Genomic DNA, 27,281 nt, shown 5'->3' with positions numbered 1-27,281 from the left:
AACTATTATATTAATAAATATGTTTTTTTTTAATAGATATTTTCAGATAAAAGGAAATAGGAGGGATAGACTCTAGCTATAGCAGTTAACAACTCAATATGAAAAAAATATTTTAATTTACTTTATATGTATAAAATGTGTACTTTTCTGAAAACAAAAACATTCCACAACTTTTTTTTCCTTCTTCGCCCCTTGAAAGCCGTTTGGGAACATAATCATTTGACAGTGCAGTTAGTAGTTATTAGTACAAACTCAACGAGTCGAGCCGAGCGAGGGCAGCATTAAAGTCGAGCGATGATGAGACGTTGTCATTTTCTAAGTAGGCCTACGGTTTTGAGAATGTAAAACATTAAATAGTACGGTATAATAATTTATAATATGGTTAGGATCTGCTGTAGATATCAACAATATTATAATCATTTTTTACAGGTAGTGACTGTCTATAAAATGCACTTTCAGCTAGGCTAGGCCTAGTGCCTAGTTCTCTACCTCTTTAATAGGCCTGCGGCCTGCCAGATAGCCTTTTCAGTCAGGAGAGACTAGCTGAGCCTACTGAGGGTTTAGGCCTAGCCTAATCTTATATTATTAGTATATTATATATTAGGTATATACTTTCTCCAAAAAGGAAGCACATGTTGAAGACGTCTTCTGACACGTTTGTTGTTACCTTGAGTATTAATTACTAATTAAATTAGCTAAAATATTATATTATTTATTAATAATAATATAAATATTGAAGTTGAAAGTTTTATAGATAAATTAAATTGAATTAGGGTCTACTCTACATTGTTTTTTATGTCTATGTTTGAATAACAGAGGTAGTTGTGTGAGTCTACACATGGAGTTACCTCCATGGTCTACACCATTATTAGATAATCATTTATTATATTCATTTAATTTTTTAAAACTAGTAATGACTCGGCACCATTATGAAGCAGTAGGAAGTTAAAAGATGGACCATAAGAGAATAAAATCACCAGTGTTGAGAATACCCCCTCGTCCAGAACGTTATGAATGGGAGGAGATAAGTAACTCTCCACCACCGTCAACCCAAAACATTTTAAAACTGTTTGATACCAACACCCTTGTCCGAGATCATCCAAGGAAGTACAAACTCCTGCTTGCTCAAGATGAAGGAGGTGAGCAGGCCTTACCACAGACTTTAGAAGAGAGACGACCAAGAAGCAGCTCAACCAAACTTATCACCAGTAGTCCTTCAGAATCAGTCAGGAAGAACAAGTCTTTGGTTGATTTAAAAACTTTCTTTCAACAAAAGAGTGATGCAGCACATGTGAAAGGGTATTCACACCATGAAGCTCTGTCAGATGCAGATGCTGGGATAGCTAAGTTGACTCTTGAGACAGAGAAGCAGAATTTAGAATCAACTAACTTGTCAGCAATTGCTCAGAAATATGCTGGTTTCCCACAAACTACAGAACCTGATGATCAAGGTATCTATTTTTTAAAGACTTTCCATTTTCCTAATTCTGCACCATGTGCATCTGGTACTGTATATCGCAAAAAGGAAAATGTAATAGCATTTAATAATATAAAAACATGTCCTTGAAAAAACATGTAAAATGTTCGTACATTACCGTATCATTACTGTAAGCTTACATAATGCAAAATCTAAAGCCATACAATGCAGAAAGAAAAAAGAATTTTGTTTCATAATCTGTGGATTATGTTGGAATACTTTTTAATGATAGCCTCACTTCGACACCCCCTAAATGCCATTATATAAGCAAAGCAATTATAATATTCTAACATAATATGTGGTCGGTCAAGATAACTATTAAGTGACCACCACCAAATATATATTTTTAACTGCAATAACATTTTGTAGGCATCTTGGTTTTTTACCTTTTTTTTAAAATAAAAATGCATTTTTTTAATACTTATGTTTAAGTACCTCAAGTAAAGATTTAATTTGAATATCAACTTGTGTTAAGAGACAAAGCAATAGTTTATTTATCATTGTTTTTAATTTAAATAGAAAGAAGATTTTCATTTGCCATTCCACAGAAACTAGAACATCAACAGGGTAGGTCAATTTTAGGACATTCTTAATGGTTAGCCTGCCCTCTATCTATTAACACTCACTTATTTATCCATCATTTACTATGTATTAATTGTATTACATACTGATAAGTTTTTACAATTTTACCCCAGCAGCCCAATTCGTTTTTACTACTAATTATGCATTCTGAATCAGACATATTCGACTAGCCAAAGAATGTCAAGCCTTGAGAGAGTACAATATATATAAATGAAGTCTATGTATAGCATATTAGTGCTATTTTTAACATAAAAATGAATTTTTGAACTTTATAAAACAGTTGAATATGTTCATGTCTAAAATGGTCATCTTTTTACCAAAGTCTTCACTCACCAAATTTTAATTTGTTTTTAATTACTAAATGATATTTGGTGTATCTGCCTTCTGGGACTGTTCCTACGCAATCAGCAATACGCTATTTTATTCCAATTAATAAGTAAGCTTATACTACAATCATTACTTTGGTATCTCTCTAATCCCCTCTATACCCTATGGGTACAATTTTCCCATCATTTTCAACACCAGAAATCTGAAAAATCAGATGAAATGTAATTTTTTGATGAGTTCCGAAGATATTGAGGGGGTGTTTAAGATGTTTCTTACAACAAATTTGATATAGTATCTTTTAATGTCAAAACTGATTTTTTTTTTTTTTTAGAATTTTTTCTTAGAATAGTAATTTTACAAAATATAATTTACACAAATTTCTATAGTCGGGTTTTGTATTGTATCCATTTAAAAAATACCAGATTGTTTAAATTGGCCCCATATTTACACTGTATTCAATAACTGGAGTTGAACTTGTGGCCAATTAATAGTTCAGTGATAAAAAATTTTCACTTTTATTAAATAGATCGAAGAGTTTCTATGGATGACTCTATCCTTATAAAAGGTGAACATTCTGACGAGAGCAACAAGACTTCATCAATGCCCTCAACATCTGCTAATGTGCAAAAAGTGTGAGTTATAATTATATGTTGTTTATTTATTACTCTTAAAAATACAGTTTGCTTTTTGATAAAAAGGAATATCCCTGTCCATGTGGTCCCTGTAACCATTCCCAAAACACACCACCACTATGTACAATATCCCTGTCCATGTGGTCCCTGTAGCCATTCCTAAACACACCACCACTATGTACAATATCCCTGTCCATGTGGTCCCTGTAACCATTCCTAAACACACCACCACTATGTACAATATCCCTGTCCATGTGGTCCCTGTAGCCATTCCTAAACACACTACCACTATGTACAATATCCCTGTCCATGTGGTCCCTGTAACCATTCCTAAACACACCACCACTATGTACAATATCCCTGTCCATGTGGTCCTTGTTACCATTCCTAAACACACCACCACTATGTACAATATCCCTGTCCATGTGGTCCCTGTAACCATTCCTAAACACACCACCACTATGTACAATATCCCTGTCCATGTGGTCCCTGTAACCATTCCCAAACACACCACCACTATGTACAATATCCCTGTCCATGTGGTCCCTGTAACCATTCCTAAACACACCACCACTATGTACAATATCCCTGTCCATGTGGTCCCTGTAACCATTCCCAAACACACCACCACTATGTACAATATCCCTGTCCATGTGGTCCCTGTAACCATTCCCAAAACACACCACCACTATGTACAATATCCCTGTCCATGTGGTCCCTGTAACCATTCCCAAACACACCACCACTATGTACAATATCCCTGTCCATGTGGTCCCTGTAACCATTCCCAAAACACACCACCACTATGTACAATATCCCTGTCCATGTGGTCCCTGTAACCATTCCCAAAACACACCACCACTATGTACAATATCCCTGTCCATGTGGTCCCTGTAACCATTCCTAAACACACCACCACTATGTACAATATCCCTGTCCATGTGGTCCCTGTAACCATTCCTAAACACACCACCACTATGTACAATATCCCTGTCCATGTGGTCCCTGTAACCATTCCTAAACACACCACCACTATGTACAATATCCCTGTCCATGTGGTCCCTGTAACCATTCCCAAAACACACCACCACTATGTACAATATCCCTGTCCATGTGGTCCCTGTAACCATTCCTAAACACACCACCACTATGTACAATATCCCTGTCCATGTGGTCCCTGTAACCATTCCTAAACACACCACCACTATGTACAATATCCCTGTCCATGTGGTCCCTGTAACCATTCCTAAACACACCACCACTATGTACAATATCCCTGTCCATGTGGTCCCTGTAACCATTCCTAAACACACCACCACTATGTACAATATCCCTGTCCATGTGGTCCCTGTAACCATTCCTAAACACACCACCACTATGTACAATTTCAGTAATGTTTGAGAACCCGTGTTTAAGAGTTTAGTTAACAATTCATACTCTACATGTGTCAAGAATACATATACAGTGAAATGGCTTCTTGCATTCACTTTATATTTATATATTTTGTATGTTAGATCCTGTACAACCTCAACTTTTTTGGTATCTGTACAATGATTTCTTAGATTAAGCTTCTTTATTTGCTATGGATATATTATGTAATCATGGTATACCGAAATAAAAAGATAAATGAATTATAATTTTCTTACACATGGTGTATGGTTGTACATAAAATGATCGGTATTATTTGTCAACATGCTAAATGCTCTATAAAAAATGATGGATAATAACCATAGGAATATTGCCAACTAATTAACAAATTTTGTTTGATGACAACATTGTTTGTTTACAGTGATACGCCATGTGAATCAGATGACATGCTGCCTGTATCAATCCAACCACAGCCTCGGCGTTTTTTAGGAATTGGAGCTTATTTTAAGCCACTTCCAGAAACGTTGTTGGTCCCAAAAGACAATACTAAAACATCCCATCTCACAGAAGAGATAAACAAGCGAGGAATAACTGCTGCAGGAAAAAGCAGTGATGTTACAGACTGTAAAAAAAAAGTACCAACACAAGCAGAAATGAATATGTGGGCCCCCTCAGGATTGTGATTCGGCTAGTTGCAATCATTAAACCATTACTACGTCATCACAAGTAGCAGGCTGATGACCCCAGGCTACCCCCGCCAACATTAGTCCTCTGGGCCTCAAAGAAAATGATGATTTGACTCATAAATCAAACAAATTTGGTGCTCGCTTCAGTTTGTTTCATTGTCATGAAAATTTCAAAGATCCAATTTAAATCTCTACACTTCGTAGACAGAGTGTAGTGTTTTGATTAAAACTGGTCTTTCCAAACGATGTGTGTTTTTTTTCAAAGATAATTTTACTTCAGATTGGACTACTGTATCTATTATATTACTCACTGAGAATTTTAGCAAACTTTTTTGACAGTTTGAGGACAGAATCTTAATGCAATATTTTAATTGTTCAAGTTTATTTTACACAACAATTATAAATTATTCCTCATGTCGTTTCATCCGTCGCTGTGCTATAGCTTATTTGTGTACTGAGCCTGTATCAACCTCTCGTATTCGCTGATATTAGTTGTACTAGACCTGTGCAATAGTATAAATTGCTATGATTAAGTCATTTGTATTGGTTAAGCTAGGATGAATACATTCAATATGGCCGTGATCCGTTTGACGGACGAATTAGGAATCGGAAAGGGTCTATTGTCAGACTGTGAACTGCCGGTACAATCCATTGCGTGTTTTTAAATCGTGTTTGTGAACAGCGAATTTTAGAAATATATTTATATTAAGTAAAAAGCAGCAATGCATAAATAAAAAAAAAAAGAAAATCAACATATTAATAACCGAGTCTAAAAAGTAATGTTTTTATGATTTAAAATGTTCGCGTTGTAAAATGTTATGACGCTAAGGTAATTAGCTCTCATTTAAATTAAATATTGGTTGCATGTAATTATATTTTGTTGTACTTTAACAATATGATTATGTGATAATCTAAACGCGTTTTATGCTTTCCTAAAACTGTTGTTGTTCCTATAGTTGTCGCAAATTGTACTGCGAACAACAAAATATATATATTTTATGAGTTGTATGTTGTATATGTTCTGATCAATTATTAAAGTTAATAATACAATTATATATAAAATGTGTGAAATTTGCCAATTTATATTTTTGTTGAGAGTTCCCTTTGATTAAGCTGAACTCGTGTTATACCGTGGTTATATACCGTGGTTATACACCGTTTTCGGAAGGTGATTTAATCAGTTTGGCTAGCCTACATTATGCACGTATTATGTTTTCGAATTCCAAAACCATTGAAATCAAACGTCGCCGTTTATGATGTGTTTTGTTTTACACGTATGGCGCAACATCTACACGTCACGTCAGAATACACGCATACATACATGACGTAAACCAGAGTTTGAATTTGTATTTAATAACTCAATTATTAACAACTACTTAGGCTCTATTTACATTGATGTTCAAAATAATTGTTATCTTTCTCCGAACGACATTGAACATTTAAAATGTGTACAGTTCACCTAATCTAACGTCTTTACACATTTTAATTCCATCATAAATGAAGTAAAAACAACAATAGCCCAAGTGGGGTAAAATGGATGGGATTGGATTAGTGTTGTTACGTCACGAAACGTTGTCACCAAGAAACACAAAACTGCCTCCACGCGGTTGGTGTTTGCTTGGTCGTGTCGTGTCAAGTATACGCACATAATTTAGCTTGCGACAACAATGTTGTTTTATCTCATATGAACGTAACTGTTTTTAATTGTCAATAATTTACGCAAATACTTAATCTGTAGGAATGTAAAGTACACTGCGTCGTCCATGTCTGAAATGTTATACCGGACCTGGAACCAACCTCATCTACCGCAGACAATAACGAGGTGACGTAACGGTGGTGATTATCTCATTGATATTTTGAATTAACCAAAATGTCAATAACAAACAATGTCAATAAACCAATGTGTGTATCGCGTAAAAGGATCGACCTAAATGAAGTGTATATGTATTTATAGAAATGTTCTCCCTCACGTCAAGGCTCTCCCTCACGTCAAGGCTCTCCCTCGTGTGAAGGTTCTTTCTAAAATTATAGGCCTCCCTCCTCCTGATTATTAGGCCTACTGTAGTTTCCGTTACCATAATTCTGAGAGCAAAAAAAATGGCCTTGCATTGAAGTGTACATTTAGGTCTATGACCACAACAACCCAGCTGTGTGTTTGTACGCTAGACGATAAAGGAATGTACCGTATTGCTATAAAAAAAACGTTATTGAATGTGTATTATTAATTTGTCTCTGCCGCCCCCACATCTACACAAATTAAGTTTATATAATACTGAACACGATTTCCGTAAACCACTTCAAATGTGATAATCACTGACACCATATTGTATGGGTTCACACCTGGTATACGAGAAGCAAAGAATTTTAATTAAATTATCTTAATTACTTTGTTAATATTTGTTGTGAAACATGATGGACTGTTCTATTTTTATAGTAACACGTCCAGCATCAGCAGGTATCCGTTTCACACTGTTGCTTGTTTTGTATTGATGTTTAAATACAGCTTACACACATTCGTAATTAATCAGTTTTTGCTAACTCACTCTGTGATGACGTTAATGACAATAGTATCTTTTATACCATAACAAAACAAGTCCCCAACCACAGTAATAAATACACAAATTTAAACTAATATTATAATAGAAAGCGACTTGTGTTACAGTGAAGTTCCTGTTATATGTTTTAACAATAACTTGCAAACTTCATTTTTGATATTTGATAGTCAAACAGGCCGCATTTTTGTCGAATTAATAAGTTCCGCCGGAAATAATCTCTTCGTTTTTTTAATAAATTGAATTTTTAAAATATAGCATTGTTGTAGTAGTATGATTTTAAAACAAACATATTTCTTTTCATAACACTCGGCCCACCTTCTTTACAAGCGGCTCAAACTTGATTCACACTTTGACGCACCGTAATGACGTAACCGCACCGTAATTTATCAGATCACGACGCGATGTACCATCCAAACTATCGCTTTTAATTGTTCAACTCATCGTCGTTGCGTTGCGCCTCATACGTCGTTGCGTTGCGCCTCATACGTCGTTGCGTTGCGCCTCATACGTCGTTGCGTTGCGCCTCATACACCGTTGCTTTGCGCCCCATACGTTGTTGCGTTGCGCCTCATACGTCGTTGCGTTGCGCCTCATGTCGCGCATCATAAATCGTTTCGTTGCGTCTCATACGCCGTTGCTTTGCGCCCCATACGTCGTTTCGTTTCGCCTCATACGTCGTTGCGTTGCATCTCATACGTCGTTGCAGAATAAAAGTTTTAACTTTATTTAACTATTCACCAAAAGATACAAGTAGGTGGGTTTACATTGCCAAAATAATTATTTAGCTGTTTCTGGCGGTAGGCCTACATGGTGCTCATATTTATAATTGCACGCTGCAAAATGTTAAAGGCAATGTCGGAATTGTTTTAGTAATGCGGATCTGAAGAGTGTTAATGTAAATAGTTTATCCGATTTTGTAAACACTTATGTTTACCACAGTAGTAAATATTTGTTGATCAATTTGTAACCGTATTATTTTGGGACGATTTGTTCACTCCAGATTCACTCACTTCGGTGGTTTACAAATCCACACATTGTTTATTTATTTAGGCGCATTGCTAAATGTGAATGTATGTACACTGTCCCGATTTGATGACAATCCATTCAATGATAAATTGTTAAAGCCTGCCAATGGTTGTAAGAATTCTATTGTATTTCAAATAGTATGGCTTAATTCATCCATTTTTTAAAAAGAATTCATATACGTTATGTACACAAATAGTTTCTTAATACAAGATTGCTATATATAATGTGTCTTCTATAGTATTCCGTATACGTGGGAGTATAAATATAAATATTTGTATCCATCTATACAATATGTAGTGCAAACTAGGCCTATTAATAAACATACGGTAGAAAGTTCTGAAGCCCCAGAATATCCGGTAGGTAGAAAAGCCGTATAAAAGTGTTTTGTATTGTGAGACTTCAAATTGAATGTCAAGATATAACATTAATTGCAAAAAAGGAGCCTTGATAAAATTACTGTAAAATCGGTTTATATCCCAATATTTTATTTTATTTTTATATAGCCAATCACATTTTGAGATATGGATTATGATTAATTTAAAACAGAAATTCATAAAACTATTACAAAAATCACATTGTAATTCGACTTTCTTTTATCCTAACTTCTCCACTAGTTCCACGTACATACCGATTACCGATATAGTACATCGATTTTCTTCCACTTATACCAATTATATCCTCCTGTCATATTAGTACATCCCACTTCCCTTCCCCATATACATATTATAGCGCCCCCCCCCCCCCCCCAACACTTATTTCTTTCCACACATACCAACTCTCCCATACACCTTCCTCCCATCCACACACAAACCCGTGTACATATCCACTTCCCTTCTCTTCCACGCATAATAGTACTTCCTCTGTAACCGATTCATTCCCATTTAAAAAGAATGATTGATCTGTCCGATTTCAGCATTCTTATATGCTTAAGTTGCGATTTTGAGCTTAAACTTAAATGAATAATTCAGACCTGTTATCCGGCTGCTATGTGTTCAGTCATGGTGCACATAGGCGTGGGTGTGGTGGACACAGTATTACATATTTCATTTCCGATATCATAATTCCGTTTAAGTGGTCGTTACTATAGACAATCGGGTGTTTCATATGACGGCAGCGAAATTATATATATCATAATAATCATTGATAATTCCTCTGATTAAAATAAAAACATCATCAAAAAACAAGGCCATTATATTAATAATGACAATAATGATACTGTGATTTTGCGTTATATAATCATAATAAATGACATAGGCCTACGGGTTCATTTCCTTCCGGATTATTACAAATGAAGTCCCAAATACGGTAACTAAAATGTATGACGTTTATAACATGCAAGCTAGTATGATACCGTACTAAGCCGTGTCCCCTTTTCCAGCAATCAACTAATTTGTTTCATCATTACATTTTCTTCCATGATTATTCCAAACAAAATCTATTAATTGTATAATATAATATGTAAATAAATAATACCCTCAAAACGAAATTATAAATGTAAATGCATAATTATTATGAAATATGGTTTATGGTGTCACTAATGTGTGGCTGTTGCCGGGGTGGAGTAATATTGACAACAAAGATTTGATTCTTGTCGCGTGCACTTTCTCACGTACTCTTCTCCGGCTCTTTCTTTCATCCTGTTGTAACTCCTTTTAAACTATAACACCATAGACTATGTATGAACCTGTATATAATAAATACTTGTATTATTTGAAGCTCATATTATACTAAAAACTGTATAGACGTAACAAGAGTCACATGGGACGCCCTGTACTACAGTGTAGTGTATTGTGATGTCACACGGACGGCGTCAAACAACATCGCCTTATCGATTGTTACAATTGCTGGCCCGGAAATCTGGATTCGGTATAAAAAATAACCTTTAGCATACTTTAATTTTTCTTACTAAATTTTTATTTTGTTATTTTATTTAATCACTAACGGGTTTGAAACAAATGAAAATATTGTTATTGATAGTGTCACACTCTTGCCCCTTGATCACTATTTCTCTCTACTCCATCTATTAACATTCCTAGTGGTTTCTTCCTGTCCCTAGTTACTCTTTATTCACTTTCATAAATTGATGATGTTTTAGCAGATTCAGTATTTACTGCGTGAGTGCGTTGAATCCGCCACTCAAGTAACGTACAACGACCCACCCAAACACTTACAATAGTAAGATGCTATATCTAACAATTTAAAAACAAATAATTGCTTTGTAGATAACATTTGTCGTCCTTTTTGTAAATATTTATCAGCTTTAGTATCTGTTTTTGTTAGCGATCCGTGATCGTGTTGATATGGTGAGAGGAAAGATGAGGTTGAATTATTTTGAAGATAATTATAACGAGGTTGAAGATGATCTTGGTGGTATCTGCAGCTTGTGTAGTGTGTGTGTGTGTGTGTGTTAAGTTTCGGTGTTAGTAATGATAAATAATTTTAGTCAGGTTATTATGATATTAATTAGAGAAAGTGCTGGATCTCAAGTTGTATCTCTTGTGTGGTGGAGGAGCGGTGTGCACGTGTTCCTACCATTGGAAATGATATTTTATGGTAGTGTATGTTTTTATGATAATGTCGTGGTGTAGCATGCGTGGTGCAAAAAGAGTTCTACTGTACGTATGACGGAACCGGGCCTCGCAATATGCTAGCAACGGCTACGCATTCTCATCTGAAAGGCGGTATTATAGTTAGCATGAACTCGGTTGTTATGTCCTCTGGTTCTTTATTTTATAAAATCAATACATCAGAATTGCAAACAATTAGGCATAGATGTTTTTGGACCTGAAGCAGATCTAGGCCCATTTTTTCAATATTTGACCCCATTCCGCCAGTTGTCTACACCCACTATACAAACAACGTTGGCCCACGCATTCAAATGCCTTATAGTATTAAAATAAATAATTACAATTACAATCTTAAAGATAGGTTAAATCACATGATATATACATTGAAATGAATTTTCTAAATAAGGAATACTATACTATTGAATCAATATTTCCAATTTTAGATCATATTCAGAATTAGTATTTTCCAGGTATACTAAATTAGGGTATTGACAGGTGCTACAGTATATACTAAAAAGTAATGAGCGGTTATTGACAGGTTGGTAAATAACCGTATATAGCTAAAATGAATAGAATACCAATAATTAAATACATGGCTATATAAATTTTTTTTTAATTTTTTTATTTATTAAAACATATTTAAGCAGCATAACATAATTCAGAAAAGAAAAGATCACAATTTTCTGTTTTTCAATATGGTCCTGCATACAACTTAAAAACAAGAATTAAAAATCCAAGAAAAAATACAACAATCAGAAAATATAGAACGTTAAAAAGAAAAAGTATGGAAAAACAATTATTTTTTTGAGAAATGCTTTTTATAATTAATTTTAAAACTATTAATAGACAAACTATCTTGAATATTTAGAGAGATCTTATTCCAGGCTTTGGCTCCTGCAATTTTTAGCGATCCGTTCATTAATATGCAATTTGGCATAGGTGGTATAACATTCAGAGATTGGGAATATCTCGTAGAGTATGTGTAAGGCAATGTGAATTTACTCCTTCCTCTTGCTGCTCTTCTGTGACATAGGATTATTGCCGTCGGGAAGACGTGTCATTTTGGAGGGTGGGATGGGGGTGGATCATACACCAGCTTGAAGGATGGTATCCAGTGTTCAAACAAAGATTAACGATCAGACCAGTATTTAAAGCATATCGGTCTATCATATGCAGTGCAAATCGAGTGCAAACGGTACGGGGTAACGGTATGTTACGTGCACCGTACACATGTGCAGCGGTTTCGGCGGCGACAAGTTCCGTATACAACAGGTCGTCTTACCCACACGGATAAAAGCAACTGTAGTATTCTAGCTCCGATTGGCAACATAAGAATGGGCTTCCGTTATACTAAGCTACGTCATTGGTTGAGCGCGGTGAATATAAAAGGTTATTTTTACCGATGAATACTTCAAGTCTCATTTGACAGTGAGAGGTGAGCGGTTGAAGGCATATTTTGTTTTTTATATATTGTATCTAACATTTTCTTAATAAGGTGAGTTGTATTTTTTTCATTTCTTACAATACATAGGCCTACTATAATGTTTGTTCATATCTTTTCAGTTAAAGTGTTTGTCCTATTGCTGTTTTTTTACAATATGTTTATCATAGGATAAAGTTCTTAGTTGAAACATGGGATGGTTTTAAAGTGCCTAAATTAAAACACTTGAACACTATTTAAGAACGATAGAGTTATGGTAGCTTCCAGACTAGGATTTTATAAAGTATAGGCCTAGACTTATTAATTAAGATGACTTTGTCAAAGTGATCATCATTATAAACTCACAGAAAGGTAGAGAAGGGTGGTTAATATCTCGATAATTATTTTAATTGAGTGAAGTGTAATATCGAATTCAGTATTTTTAAATTTTGATAAATAATGTTTTTTTAGAATATTTGAAGTAGGCCTATTTTCCCGTGTGGCCTTAATTCTAACTGTGTAAATTGTTCTTGTCGGTTTTCGTCACAAGTCTGTCCTCTTTCCAATTCTTTTTTCAATTTTATATAACTGCAGTAAAGTTTTGTTGAGTTCAAGCCCGATAACTGATAACTGATTACGATATAGGGTTAGATGTAAATCGTACATTGTCGCTCAGTTGATACCGGTATTATTTTAGCATAGGCATAGCAAACCCCGCACCACTCCCACCCCCCTCTCTCTATATTTAACATTTCTGGATTCGCCAAAGAGATCGAGTTATCTACTTAACAAAACATGTTAACCCATGGGCTTGTATATCCCATGTACCTTCCTGTTTTTAAGAGTTCTTATAAGAAATCTCCCCGGTAGAAGTTACTGATAAAAATTGTTTACGATACTATCCGACTCCCACGATTCATGGCAGACGTGTAGAAAGTCAAATGTTTACAAAATATTGTCGAAATATGTGTTTCTCTTCCCCGATGTAAATTAATATAGAATGATGCAAGGTGTTGATCAAATCTTTTACACATTGCCGAATGTACGTACACAAACTTGCGTTCGTTATGGTAATCGACATTGGTGAATAATCTAATTACCAATTCGTAATGACCAACACCTTACCGCATATATACCGATACTATCGCCTAAAATAACATTTAATGCGAATTAGTTAAATGTGCCATAACCACATCAGGCTTCAGTATTATGACATATACAGTTTTTTTTTCATTTCTATGTCCGTTCATTGAAATATTATATTTTATTTCTTCCACTTTTATTCGGTTTATGGCTTTATAAATTATATTAATTTGTTTCTGTCAAAAAAGTAGGAATAGGATATTATGTAACGGAAATCTCTACTACCTCTAGTCACAACAATGACATCGCATCTAGGATACCAGGCCTATCGCAATTAAATGCTCTCACGAAAAAACTCCACGGGCCATACAAATTATAGTTACATACATTAAATCCACTTTACTTATTTTTTGACAAACTTAACCACAAAAAGACGTAAATAAAATCGTTGCGTAACTGTTGTTGTTCCGAGACTTAGTTACTAATTGAGACACTCTCCGGTCGGTAAGACCGTCGAGGTAGAACCTTCCGCCTTCCTTCACTTAATTGTGTCAGGTTCAAGTCCCAACGGATCCTTTAAATTGCTTTCTTTCGTGCAACTATATTATTGCCATAATGATACTCTGGTACAAGTTTGTTAGGTGGTCTGTGATAAATAGGATTTGTTTACATGAGTAAAAATATCCTTCCCAACGGATTCATGTTTTGACCGCTAAGTTACGACAACGTATTATGCGATGTTGTTAAACACGGAACTCACATAACCACAGTAAAAGTAATCGATTTACTAATTAATTTTGGTTAATTGTTTGATTATGAATGACGCGGATGGATCATGACGTCAGTGATTTTGATTGTAAATAAACCACCTCAGTCAGTGCGTTTATACCAGCCGGTCTTTTTAACTGATTTCCATCCTGGTTCCCCCCACATAATCCGCTCTAATTCCATTCCATTGTTGTATTAGTTTTTGACGAATTCTGTACACAGGGATTTTAAACCAATTTCAGGTTATTGTTAAACAATGTGTTAATATCTATCTAATTTACATAGTAATTAGGATATAAATATTTATATTATTTCAATGTGGTTCATTAATGAATGCAAACAATGTTTCGCTTTTAACTCAATTGATCGTCTAACTTGTTTGTGTTATTACGTATTCTTATTTGTTAATTTGATTGTTTTTCAGATGTTATCAAGATTATTCTTTGTTTGTATCAACATGATGATGTTGTGCAATCTTGTGTCACATAGCGCCAATATACCAGGTAACTTATTATTCCAATAACATATATGTTTACTTATAATATGCCGAGCATACACCGTGTACAACTTTAGACTACAAATAACCGTGATGAACTCGAATATTATTAAAGCCAAGCTTTCTGGATACCATAGTAAATGAAAATGAGGCAAAAAGTACTGGGACGTTGTTATTATTATAACCCATGACATTTAATAATAAACTGTATTGTTAGCCTGGCTTGATTGCGATTGGAAGTGAGAAGCCATGGTCTCATTCACCAGCTAATCATGGGATTTCATGAATACACTTACTTAATTAAGTGGTGATCTGATTCGTTAACATGGTTGATTCATTAACAGGGTAAACAAGTTTCATTATTTACTTTTTCATCATGTTTTATGTCATTTATGTATTTCTTTTGTAGAATCCATTTTATTGCGCCTGAAGGGCAAAAACGGTGACAATATAAAATCGGTAAGTTATTATCAATTAGTTAATTTGTTTCTAATAGTTATGGGGGTTATTTAACGGTAAACCTTTAGTAATTTGTCCTGTACCTAACACACAAACAAGGCAAAAGGTTTCACCCTACTCTATGGATTATTCATTGCCGTCAACATCATTCATTACTTGTAAACATTCTTTCCATCATAGAAAAATAGTTAGCACTTTCTTTTATGTTTTAATGGTGTATTGAATTATGTTTGTTATAGGCAACAAGTAGAACACTTTTAGAGAATGAAACATTTCAAGACGTAACGTTATTAGAGTACTCATCTGACGTCACTCGATTACGCTTAAAACGATCTCATCGGAATCCAGAAGCGAAAGAGCACAGAGGGAGTATCTTTCGTAAATTGGTAATTATTATGTATTTAATTTAAATTTATGTTAAATCAATTGATTGTTTGTGCGTGCCATGGTTAGTTGAGTACACGGTGCACCCAAATGTTATCTTTCCACCGGTTTTCCACCCATTTTCATACTTTCGCCTTAAGCTTGGTTCCCACTATGGACAAGGACGTAAGCGAAACGCAAGTGAGTTGACCAATGAAAAGCGACAGTTCAAGTAATTCATCGCTTGTGATTGGTCAAATCACTTACTTAGAGTCGCTTTATGCACGAAGATGGTGATTTACTATTTTATTTCCTTCCTAACAATGGTAAACTGAATATCCGTAGCCTCTTCATTATTCATTACTGTATTATGTATAATTTACCAATATCTCAATAATTTGAGTAATAATATATCAATTTCGATCGTATTTTATTTTAAAAGTATTCTGTTTATTTTACAGAGACACGCTCAAAAAAAGAATAAAGAAAAGAAGGAAGATTTTACTACTTTTATAGAAACCACCGACGAGACGTTACAAACTGAAAACTCTAACAGTACATATATAAACGAACAATTCAAACCACCAATAAATCAAAGTAATTCAATCGTTCTTACCAATATTTAATATCATTAGGATTAACATGGAGCTATAAAATTAGATAGCTCCATGGGATTACTATTAGCTTCTCAGTACGTAGAATATCGACGTTTAAAATGTCATGTATATAAAATTAATTATAGAAAGAATCATTAAACTACCTCCGGTACCGCCCATATATTCGGAAGCAATACAGTCACGCATAGAAACCTTTAAGTATATACAAGGCATGATGTCACCGTGTTGTCAACACATTTATTTGTTACATATTTATTGTTTATTATTTGTTATTTATTTATTCGTTTATTTATTTGTTATTTAAAAAATTGCCCTATTGAGGGTGTTAGAAATCTGTGTAAAATGTATCCAGTATAACTTCTAACTGTTATCTGTTTAGGTGTAACCAATTGGTCGAGAGATGCATGCCGAGAAAGTCGACGCACGTCACATGACCACGACCATCGTGTTTACCCGCTATGCACAATCTGTACAGCGAAGACTACTTTTCCTGAAGGAACTATTCCCAGAGAAATTCATGAAACAATATGTCTTCCATCGGGAAACCATGTCGTAAGAAATGACGAAACAAATTCATGTCTTACAGGTAGGCATTCATATTAATATTTTGCGGAAGGGATTAAAATGAGATGTATAGTCCCGGTTTCTGAGCGTATGTCCTGGTCGTTAATTATGGCGTAAACGCAACGCAAGCGAGTTGACCAATCACAAGCGACATTTCCGATCATTCATCGGTTGTGATTGGTCAAATAATCACTGCGCTTGCGTCCCTAGTGGGAACAAACATTAGAGATTTTTCATTCGAGTTTGGAATCAATGTACAATTTTAAATCAAATGTTAGTGTTTAAAACATTAGGCCTACTTGTAACTATAAAGAATGTTATGTCAATATTATTAATGTTTTCCTATGTTTTAGGCGCTGGCCGTTGTAAACAGCGAACGAAACGTATTGAGTTAAGAAGACTAAAAGTTGGACCTCGTCCTACACACTTATACGAATCAGAGATTGAACAAGATGACTGGGAATATGCTCATTATGATTGGCGCTATTCATGTGACTGTGAAGTAACACCTGGAAATCCTATATATGACCTTACTAAGCCATGAGTATTAACACCAAACGTATGGATTCAACGAAGAAGGTACACGGCCCCGGGTATGTCGCCAGTGCCGTACGGACACTAAACCGACGACACGCACATACACACACGTACTACTGTATGATCAGTGTGTCACTGGTGATATAATAACCAAAGAACATAAGAAAACCACGTCTTACTAGTTCTTGTGAAGATACGCTTGAATGTGCTATAACGTATTGACGGATACGGGCGAAATAAATCTACAGCAGAACATTTCTATATACTAATCAATAGTAGCCCTACTATAATGTACGCTGAGCTAATCTGAACATCAGTATGATTACCCTCTTTCTTAAACCTCAGTTAATGCCTAATATAGCTTAAAAACTCGCAACTGACTTTTGACCGAAGTCTCTTCCAATTATTCTTTCATAATGGCCGTCGGACAAGATAGAGGTTTTAGAAAATGTATTTATTTTTATTCAATACACTAAGTATACAGTGGACATACGTCTTGCTGGCATTGCCTATAGCAGTGTGTATGTATATTTTCAAATCGACCTAAAATGGAAAATGTCTTTAGACCACTAACCTGCTATGTGACGAATCTTAGATTTATTAATACGAACACTGTCATCTTGATATAATCCCTCCATGAAAATGAAAACAAATGAATGATTAAAACACAACGTTGTAGGTTTAAACACATGACACGAGACAACATTGTATGTTAAAATACAATAGAAAGAAGAACATTGTATGACAAAGCACAATAGAAATAAGACAACATTGTGTTTTTAATCACAATAGAACGAAGTATCTAGAATACTTTTTATTTTCTCACTAATTCAATCACGTGATACCAGTATCACGTTGCATATTTATTACTTTGTATTTATTTTGTAAAATATTACCTAATGTATTTATAATTATTTATAATATTAGTTCGATACCTTGACGAAAAGTCGAACTGCTTTATGGGCCTATAACATAATGTACAAAGCGACTCATTATTTATATTAAGTTAAAATAAGTGTATATAAAAAATATGTATATGTATAACAGAATCTGTTGTTAATTTAATGTAGAATTTTTAAAACGTTGATTCAAAGACACCGTCCAATTATTACGCATCCAAATAGCATTCATTTAGTTTCGGTGGATGTTCTTTGAGTCTTAGACAGCAAGTATGTTTAATACGTATCGGTGTAGGGCCTGCCTTGTCGCCTCGTTGGCTTGGTTACCACTTGAACGCGGCGCAACGTTTGACCAATCACAAGCGATGGATTATCCAAACTACCCCTTGTCATTGGTCAAAGTATTGCTTGCGGTACACACTGCGTTCTTGTGTTACGTCCAAGTACAGTGGGATCAGTATTGTCTGGACGGATATTTTATCAAATTTAAACCCTGAGAATCTCGTTGTAATGTTATAATTTTGGGCCAGGTCTCGAGTCGGCGGACTGACTATCACCAATAAAAAATATCCTAATATTATTGGGCCTATGCCTGTATTTTGATTACCGTGAAGAGGGTTACGTGCAATATCGGTTTTAATTCGATAGTATTTAAGTTGAATAACAACAATGTTTCATATTATGTATAAACAAGAAGAAAATGAAATTAAAAAAATAATTATTATATTGAACACGAATCTTCTGTTATATATACTGGTATCTAATACAAATGTCATTTTTTTTTAATATTTTCAATTTTGGCATAGTTGGATGGCCGTCCACCCCAATCACCTCTCTATGTAGGGTATTCTTCTTTGTCGGCCTACCCGAAAGTAAAACAAAAAATCAATGCCTATCTCGGCAAAAATATACATCCGATAATCCAAAGTATTTAATTGAATGAAAATTGCCAATATTAAGATTCTATTATAGGAGATTTGATGTAAATAGAAAGTTTCTATATCCAGAGTCATCTATTCTATTTATACATAGTAATGAGATGAAAACGGAGATGGCTTACCCAGTGTTACCCTTTTACCCCGGAATAACTGACTGGATTCAAGCTAATCAAGCTGATAGACATCTCCGCATTATAGACAAATACGGCACGTTGTAGGTTATATAAGCTAGGATGATATTTCTCTTTTGGATGAATAAAATTATAGAAATGAAATGAAAATAGGTTTGGCCTATACCACATATTATTATAACGAAGTTTAAGACTTTTGTATTAGACCAATAATAAAGATGAAATTTTTCTCGGTTTTATGTTATGGATAAACATAAACCATAATATGAAATTTGTTTGACATAATCGACATATCGATAGTCTGGAGAAAATTGGCCAAATGTTTCACTGGTAGCGCTAGACTACACCTTGTATGGGCCAAAGAACTCATGGCAGGACCTGTACGCCTGTCTCTGTCTAGCGACCACATGTTGCGTCCAGGCCAACGCGATGGAATCCACTCTGGTGGAGCAAAACGCGTTACTGTTCGTCGCAGCACGCTGACTCAGTGCGTCTAGTAGCTTATTAAATATATTGACAAACGCGATGGAAGCCAGTCTGGTGGAGCAAAACGCGTTATCTGTTCATCGCAGCACGTTAACTCAATACGTCTAGTAGCTTATTAAATATATTGACAAACGCGATGGAAGCCAGTCTGGTGGAGCAAAACGCGTTACTGTTCATCGCAGCACGCTGACTCAATACGTGTAGTGGCTTATTAAATATATTGACAAACGCGATGGAAGCCAGTCTGATGGAGCAAAACGCGTTACCTGCTCAACGCAGCACGCTGACTCAATGCGTCAAGTGCTTACTAAATAATATCGACAACATAATCTTTGTTATGTATTTTCTTTAAAACAAATCCGAAACTGTTCGTTCTGAGAACAGTAGAAATAAATTTTTTATTATTTAATTATCATAATAAAATGTAATAATATTTTGTGAATTCACTAGTAACAAAACATGTATATCTAAGATTTAAAAAGATATCAGTGTTTATCTATGGCTGGCAGAGAGGAAACAAATTATCTCTGTTTTGAGAACTAGCGCATTTGATTGGTAAATAAGAAAAGGAAATGGTCTCAAAACACGTTTTATTAAATGTGAGATAGCCGATATGAACATTCTAAAAAAGTGTGTTTCGGTTAAAAAAGAAACGATGGCCTGGGTGGTCTCTCACAAATCGTCGATCTATTTAATGTACGATTGTAATCATTCAAACAGATAAGCAGTCCTCCAACTTACAGTATTTTTACTGGTCTTTCCGATTATTTGTGACCAAAAAAAATAGAGATTTGAAATTGTATAACATTTGTCGTTATTTGTCTGTTCACTTTCCTTTCATTTTGTATCTGATTGTATTGTGTGGCAGAAATTTGAAAATAATCATGTTTTTTTTATTTGAAAAGTCTATCATGACACGACGACAAACAGTGTTTCAATTAAAACGATGGGAAAATGTGTAAATTTAAATGATGATGACGTACTACCAGATTTCAAACGTTTAAAACCCGTTAAATTTATTCAATTATCAGTGACTTCAAATTGTTCTTTCATCCACCCATCAACAATGGATTGCCAGAAATAGTACATTAACTACCAAGAAGGATTCAATTTTAATGACATAAAAATTTATAATATCTAAAAATGAGATCTCATCCTCGGGGATACAACCGGAAATAGGATCTTTGACTTGGACAATTGTGTACCTGACTTTCCAGATTAGTAGAGATATCGTTGGATAATCTTCTTCCTAATCTTTTACATTTTTGCTAACACGTGATAATAGATTTTTGATATCCAGCTCGGAGACTCCCCAGGTAGCCTATATTCTTCGAGGTACGTAAGCATGATCTGATACTGATATTAATTTATTGTCCATAGTAATATAAAATGGAAATGCATTTGAAACTGGCATGAAATATTATATATTTAAAAAAAATAGAATTTCAGAAGATTATAAAATACACAAAAATATATTATTATATCTGCCATCGTTTACCTACCAAAAAATGATGACAGCATAATTAATAATAATTAAAATTTATTTGGAAGCTACAATTATTTTTGAAACAGTCCAAAATTAAATTAAAAGTAAAAGAAAAGTGATTTAATTTGTAGAAAGTGAAGTACAGGTGAATCAAGAACATTAATTAATTTTTGGTCTAATTTAGGCAAACAAATTAATTTAAACAAAAAAAACAATTACTGTGTTTACTCGTTTAATTATGCAATATTGATATTTAAAAAAAGAATTTTTTTTGTTGTAAGAAAAAATAAAACACCTCCGACGGGACTCGAACCCGCAATCCCCGGCTTAGGAGGCCGATGCCTTATCCATTAGGCCACGGAGGCTGCACATGGTTTTGCCAGACTTATTACAAATAGGTCATTCATGGTTAATTTTACTGAAATTTTATTTTGTTTTAATTTATGTATTGTATTTTTTAGAAATATTTGTTTATGATATTCTTTTCTTTTTTAACTGGATAAAATTATTATTTAAATTTTATTTTAAATAATGTGCAGTTGTCAACAAAATGATTGACAATGGTCTTTTTTATCGATACATTTTGAGCGAGGATGGATTTCACGTCGTCGTCGTCGTTGGTGGCGGTAAATATGTAAAGCGTAGAATTAATCCAGAAACGGAGCTGAAAAAACAACATAAATAACGAAAAAAAGCACTTATATATTACTGTAACCTAACTAATTTGTTACAGTCATTATATAATGGGACGAAGTCGAAGTAGATCTCGTTCGCCTCATGGAAAAAGAGGTAATCAAATCTCTAGGCTGCTAGTTTATATTATGATTATGATTGATGACTGTCGATCGTCGGCCCTGTGTCTGTGCTGGCTGGGCGAGCTAGGCTAGGTAGGCTAGTTCAGAACTCAGTAGGCCTAGAGAGGAAGAGGGATGAAGAGAAGCCGGGGCCTAGCTCGCCTTGATAGAGAATTCTTGCTAAGCATGGGTGTACCGGATATAGGCCTAGGCCTACGCGTAATATACTACACTCTAAAGTAGAAGTAGGCAGGCCTACTAGGCCTACTCTCACTAGAGAATAGAATAGAGTAGGCCTAGTCCTACTACAGTCATAACCTGACTGAGACAGACAGGCTAGACCTCTAAATAAATCTCTGTACACAGAAAAGAACAGTGTAAATTCGTCATTATCACATTTTGTACATTCATTATTTAAATATAATTATAATATATTAATAATAGTTATAATAATTTTTAATTATAATAACTTTAAGATCATGATTGATGGAATGATTGACATAGGCCTACCTACTAGGCCTAGTTATAATATAATAATAATATAATCTTTTTTGTTTATTTTAATTTGTTTGCAGTTAGGAGGAGATCTACATCTAGGGAAAGACACCGAAGACGAAAAGGTAATCCATGAATGAATTGAAATAATTATATGGTTAGGCCTTTGTTTAAAAAAATACTACAAAATTTAAAAATACCTTTCTTTAGAAATCATGTGTACACGCTTACTAAAAAAATTATTAATTTGATGATGATAATTTTTTTTCTTATAAATATCAAGATGTTCAAAGGTCTCGAAGTAGATCCCCCAAGCATTATCGACGGTAAGGAAATAACAGTAATTACAATTACAGTAATATTTTTTACATTTACAAGATTCAAGAAATTTTATTTGTCCACTTTAAAATGGAAATTTGTTTTGTATGGCATAATTAAGACAATAAAACAACAAAGAAAAAATACATCAAATTGTAAAAGGCAATGTTAAAATACTATTAAAATGTTAAAATACTGTTAAAAAACTATTAAAAGCGCCATAGGCTCTGTAAAATACTGTTAAAATGATTAAAATTTAAAGTAAAAAAATATTTATCGACGAACATTAGAATTGTACATATTAATGCTATTTGTAACAAATGACTTCCTTGTACAATATAAGCATATACAATCAAGATATAATTTACCACAAAATTAAATTCATTTTACTTTTTACCTTTTTTTAGGTCTATATCCCCAAGACGAAGAAGGTTGGTTTCTGTAGACAACAGGTTGGGACCAGGGAGGTGAAGTGGGACTGTAAAAAAAACCATTTAGAGAAATGAAGACATAGCTACCAATAGCTCGAGTTGTTAATCTTTTATCCATCAAATATTAATTAATGAAGACAGATTTAGACACCATTCAAGTTTTGGGAAAGTTGTTTTATTTAACAATAGAGGGCTCCCTATAAATATTGTTATAGTACTGTAGTTCAATTACAACTTATAATTTGACATCATGAAAATGTCTCTTATTTGTCCTGTTTGTACTTTTTACTACAGGTCACATTCAAGGTCACCAAGAAGGCGATACAATAGAAGTCATTCCAGGTCAAGGTACAGTATAATTTAATGACCTACAATGTTGACCATTGTGTGCTCCTTGACCACATTACACCAATGTGCTGGTAGCCATACTCTTGTTTGATAGCAAGTTTTGTTTTATTCATTTTAGTATTAACATAATATGTCTACTTAACATTTATTATATATTTGTTCATAGCTCACCTACCCATAGTAAAGGAATTAAAGACACAAGTGGTCCATCAGGCCCAAAGCCTAAGAATAAACTGGATGGTAAGTATACTTCACTTATTGAACAGCCTACAAACAGTAGCTGTAAATCTTATAGTTTAATTATGATAATTTTAATGTGATGTCATTATAATGATGTTGTTTAAAGGTTTGCAGGTGAATAAACACTATTAAAGTTTGTGCTATGCCATGTGTTTCCAAACGGTAGTAAGAATGCTTAAATGTTTTGGTTGCTACTAACATCTGGAGTATTGCTAGGTAATACGGTAGTAAAGTAAGAATGCTTAAACTTGCTAGGCAAGTTAAGTTGAGTCAAACCATGGAGAAATACTTTTTTCTCTGTGGTCAAATATAAAGTAGCACAGTGGATTGATCAATATCACAATATGCTGTCTTGTGACAGGCTTATTGGAAATAGTTACTGTGTGTAAAATTATGCTTTTTATGTAATAATATTTGTGTAATAATGTAAATAACCAATATTACTATTAAACTTATTGTTTTATTTTTACATTTAGTACCAGTAACTGAGGAAGACAATGATATGATGAAATTAATGGGCTTTTGCAACTTTGACACAACTAAGGTAATTTATATTGAAGTATAAAATACAAATACAAATGGTATACATGTGTATACATAATGTGTATTGTAGAGCTCCCATGCACCAGTCCACTGTAGCTCTTTTTGTCATAAAATGCACACACTCCACTTAAGAATTTGTGTCCATATAAGGAGTACTTATTTGTTACGTGCTAACATGGTAATTCATACAAGTATGGTTACATAACACAAAGCTTTTGTATGTCTTCTTGGATGCAAAATAAATCCTAATCAAACATTGACCGATTCGTAAAAACATTAGTATAAATTTATAAGAAAAATACTTAAGGGTAAAAAATCAAAATCAATGGTAAGATGAGGTTACCTATGGTATCTAGAAATTATATTATACTAAAATATAAAAACAGCTTACATTATGTTTTAGGGCCAACACGTTCCTGGTTCTAACAATGCATCAGCTTCAACTATTAAAGTAAACAGACGCTACAGGCAAGTATATAAGACTATTTTCCTTTGTTTATGAGAGCTATTTGTCAGAGTTAAGTGGCCGAGCAGTTAAGTCAGCGGCATCGCAACCTATAGTCATAACATTTATTTTCTCGGATAAGGACTTTGTGAGGCCTTCAGGCATTTGGACAGTTTAAAGAGCCTAGGACAGAAGTGTTAGGGGTTAGCATTCTGTTCTGGTCCATCTCCGCCCCTGTCCTAGTGTGCCTTTTGGTGACACAATGGTGTTACATCTTTAGCCACCCTGTCTGAACATCAGTTTATATAATAATATAATATTTATTCGGTCATCAATGTAAAAATAACCAGGAATGAGAAGAGACTAAAGCCCAAACAGATTCTGCACTCACTCCATACAATACAAACAGTTAAGATAAAACCATATACAAGAAAAATACAAATAAACTATACATAACATGAAATATAGTGTTTTGTTAGAGCAGCCTTAAATATTGAAATTGTTTGTGAATCTTTTATGTCATTTGCTATTTGCTCCCATAGTTTAGGAAAGGAAACAAATATTGATTAATGTGTAATCCTATATTGATTTTTATTTCATTATATTATACTATTTAACATTGTTTAACTTCTTAACCAACAGGCAATATATGAACAGAAGAGGAGGTTTTAATCGACCATTAGATTTTATTGCATGAGGATACTTGGACTTAAAACTGTTTGTACAATTTTAATGAGAATTCAATTCACTTACGGAACCATTTAGTGAATGAGAAATGTGTACATGATGGTCTTGCAGAAACAAACAAAATACAGTCAATACTCTACTACTAACAGAAACTCTTTTTGAGTTTTTTATTCAGTAATCAAGTGGTAAACCACAATCTGCAACATTTATTAAGCTTAGAAATAATATCTATTTTATTTATTATAAAACGAATTGATACTGTTTGAATAAGATAAGTACAGTAGTATTCTCTATGAATTAATGGACAATTGTAGCCACAGCCAATTCAAACAAAGGCAATTACATGCAGTGATTTACCTATGTGAAAGGTCTATGCTTAAACCATGGAGTTTGTTTCTGCTCCGTGTAATGATTAAACTAACTTATAAATATTACTTGGAAGGATGTTCAGTGATTTTCATAATATGATACCAGGGTCCGGTATACCTTCTTGATGCTACCAGTCCTTTTAATATCAATATTTTAAGCTTTAGTGTGCACTTTGTTTACTCAAGTCATACACCTAATACATGTATAGGTTTGTGCACCACTAACCTATAGTCTGGTATAGTAGTATACATACAACATTTAAAAGCAACAAATTGCTCTAGAAGTCCGGAACTTGTATACATATTAAAATTATGTTTGTGGAAAATAAATGCATTTTTATCTAAAATTGTAAATATTTTTTTTTTCAGTAGTAGTAGTATACACAATTTAAAAGCAGAAAATCTCTCTAAAAGTCGGGAACTTTTAGATGTATTAAAATTATGTTTGTGGAAATAAATTCATTTTTATCTTGTGACTATTTTATTACTGTATTGACGTTATGTGGAAATATTTTTTTATTTCTGATTTTAAGTTACAAAGTTTAGACTAGTATATAATAGTAGTCTAGATAATACTGTAATATTTTTTTTAACTAATGAGTACATGATATGTTCTTGCTGAGCTATTTTGAGAAAACACAACATGCTGACATCAGCTACTAAGCATGTGCCCTCCATGCTAACTAGTTCATGGTCACCAATCGTCTCGCATCGTGCGGAATAGTCCCGCATTTGAGAGTGATTTTAACACGCATTTTCCACAAACACATGCGTGATCACATTTATTTGTCCCTTGAGGGGAAATATGCATTCAAATTACCATAATTGGTTTACTAAAAGGGTCGGTGGTGCGTTGCATCATCATCGTCGTCGGTTCAACAACGTAAACATATACTAAATACGGTGCCATTGGTATTTTTTATAAAAGAAAATAAACCCAAAACATCAATTTTTTTATTTGAAATTAAATTAACCCAAATGAAGGGGAAACCCCCATTAAAATAGCGTTCTCAAATTTTTAGAGCAACTTTAGTTGATTCCATTATTATAAAAGGGAAATGGTCCTAGGTTTATTTATTATTACTTGGGTATTAATTGTACTGTAATACATTATTACTTTAAAATCTAGTTACATTAAATATGTT

General features: G+C 33.9%; 3 protein-coding genes and 1 non-coding gene across 6 annotated transcripts; 3 read left to right on the top strand and 1 right to left on the bottom strand.

The window, feature by feature from the left end:
- Positions 1 to 259: 259 nt before the first annotated feature.
- LOC144838468 (uncharacterized) lies at positions 260 to 5,794 on the top strand. Of its 3 annotated transcripts, none has more exons than XM_078693852.1 (5): positions 260 to 356; positions 912 to 1,451; positions 1,997 to 2,044; positions 2,913 to 3,018; positions 4,808 to 5,794. In XM_078693852.1, exons 2-5 carry the CDS (start codon positions 953 to 955, stop codon positions 5,067 to 5,069), a joined length of 915 nt encoding a protein of 304 aa, XP_078549978.1. In that variant the 5' UTR covers positions 260 to 356; positions 912 to 952; the 3' UTR covers positions 5,070 to 5,794. The 3 variants fall into 3 exon arrangements, with proteins under 3 accessions (XP_078549978.1, XP_078549980.1, XP_078549979.1); XM_078693854.1 differs by having other exon boundaries at positions 320 to 429; XM_078693853.1 differs by having other exon boundaries at positions 334 to 392; positions 909 to 1,451.
- A 9,125-nt stretch (positions 5,795 to 14,919) lies between these two features.
- Positions 14,920 to 17,613, top strand: LOC144838652 (uncharacterized). The gene is made up of 6 exons (XM_078694082.1): positions 14,920 to 14,994; positions 15,397 to 15,446; positions 15,686 to 15,832; positions 16,271 to 16,406; positions 16,806 to 17,012; positions 17,344 to 17,613. The coding sequence occupies exons 1-6, from the start codon at positions 14,949 to 14,951 to the stop codon at positions 17,532 to 17,534; spliced, it is 777 nt and encodes a 258-aa protein (XP_078550208.1). The 5' UTR covers positions 14,920 to 14,948; the 3' UTR covers positions 17,535 to 17,613.
- A 4,146-nt stretch (positions 17,614 to 21,759) lies between these two features.
- On the bottom strand, positions 21,760 to 21,832 carry Trnar-ccu (transfer RNA arginine (anticodon CCU)). The gene has a single exon. It is a non-coding gene; the product is annotated as a tRNA-Arg (tRNA).
- Positions 21,833 to 22,072: 240 nt separating this feature from the next.
- On the top strand, positions 22,073 to 26,612 carry LOC144838469 (uncharacterized). Its single transcript, XM_078693855.1, has 9 exons — positions 22,073 to 22,256; positions 22,837 to 22,881; positions 23,040 to 23,082; positions 23,482 to 23,505; positions 23,800 to 23,853; positions 24,020 to 24,093; positions 24,570 to 24,637; positions 25,040 to 25,098; positions 25,718 to 26,612. The coding sequence occupies exons 1-9, from the start codon at positions 22,211 to 22,213 to the stop codon at positions 25,776 to 25,778; spliced, it is 474 nt and encodes a 157-aa protein (XP_078549981.1). The 5' UTR covers positions 22,073 to 22,210; the 3' UTR covers positions 25,779 to 26,612.
- Positions 26,613 to 27,281: the final 669 nt, after the last annotated feature.

The sequence above is a fragment of the Antedon bifida genome, chromosome 3 (assembly GCF_963402885.1).
Source record: "Antedon bifida chromosome 3, ecAntBifi1.1, whole genome shotgun sequence".
In the NCBI taxonomy this organism is placed as follows: Eukaryota; Metazoa; Echinodermata; class Crinoidea; order Comatulida; family Antedonidae; genus Antedon; species Antedon bifida.
This window is presented reverse-complemented; position numbering and strand designations above follow the sequence as displayed.

Coding starts and splice junctions, on each gene's coding strand:
- LOC144838468 (XM_078693852.1), top strand. CDS start 953: ATGGACCATAAGAGAATAAAATCACCAGTGTTGAGAATACCCCCTCGT. Junction 1,452..1,996: donor TACAGAACCTGATGATCAAG/GTATCTATTTTT, acceptor TAATTTAAATAG/AAAGAAGATTTTCATTTGCC. Junction 3,019..4,807: donor TCTGCTAATGTGCAAAAAGT/GTGAGTTATAAT, acceptor GTTTGTTTACAG/TGATACGCCATGTGAATCAG.
- LOC144838652 (XM_078694082.1), top strand. CDS start 14,949: ATGATGATGTTGTGCAATCTTGTGTCACATAGCGCCAATATACCAG. Junction 14,995..15,396: donor ACATAGCGCCAATATACCAG/GTAACTTATTAT, acceptor TTTCTTTTGTAG/AATCCATTTTATTGCGCCTG. Junction 15,833..16,270: donor GGAGTATCTTTCGTAAATTG/GTAATTATTATG, acceptor TTTATTTTACAG/AGACACGCTCAAAAAAAGAA.
- LOC144838469 (XM_078693855.1), top strand. CDS start 22,211: ATGGGACGAAGTCGAAGTAGATCTCGTTCGCCTCATGGAAAAAGAG. Junction 22,257..22,836: donor TTCGCCTCATGGAAAAAGAG/GTAATCAAATCT, acceptor ATTTGTTTGCAG/TTAGGAGGAGATCTACATCT. Junction 24,638..25,039: donor GCAACTTTGACACAACTAAG/GTAATTTATATT, acceptor ATTATGTTTTAG/GGCCAACACGTTCCTGGTTC.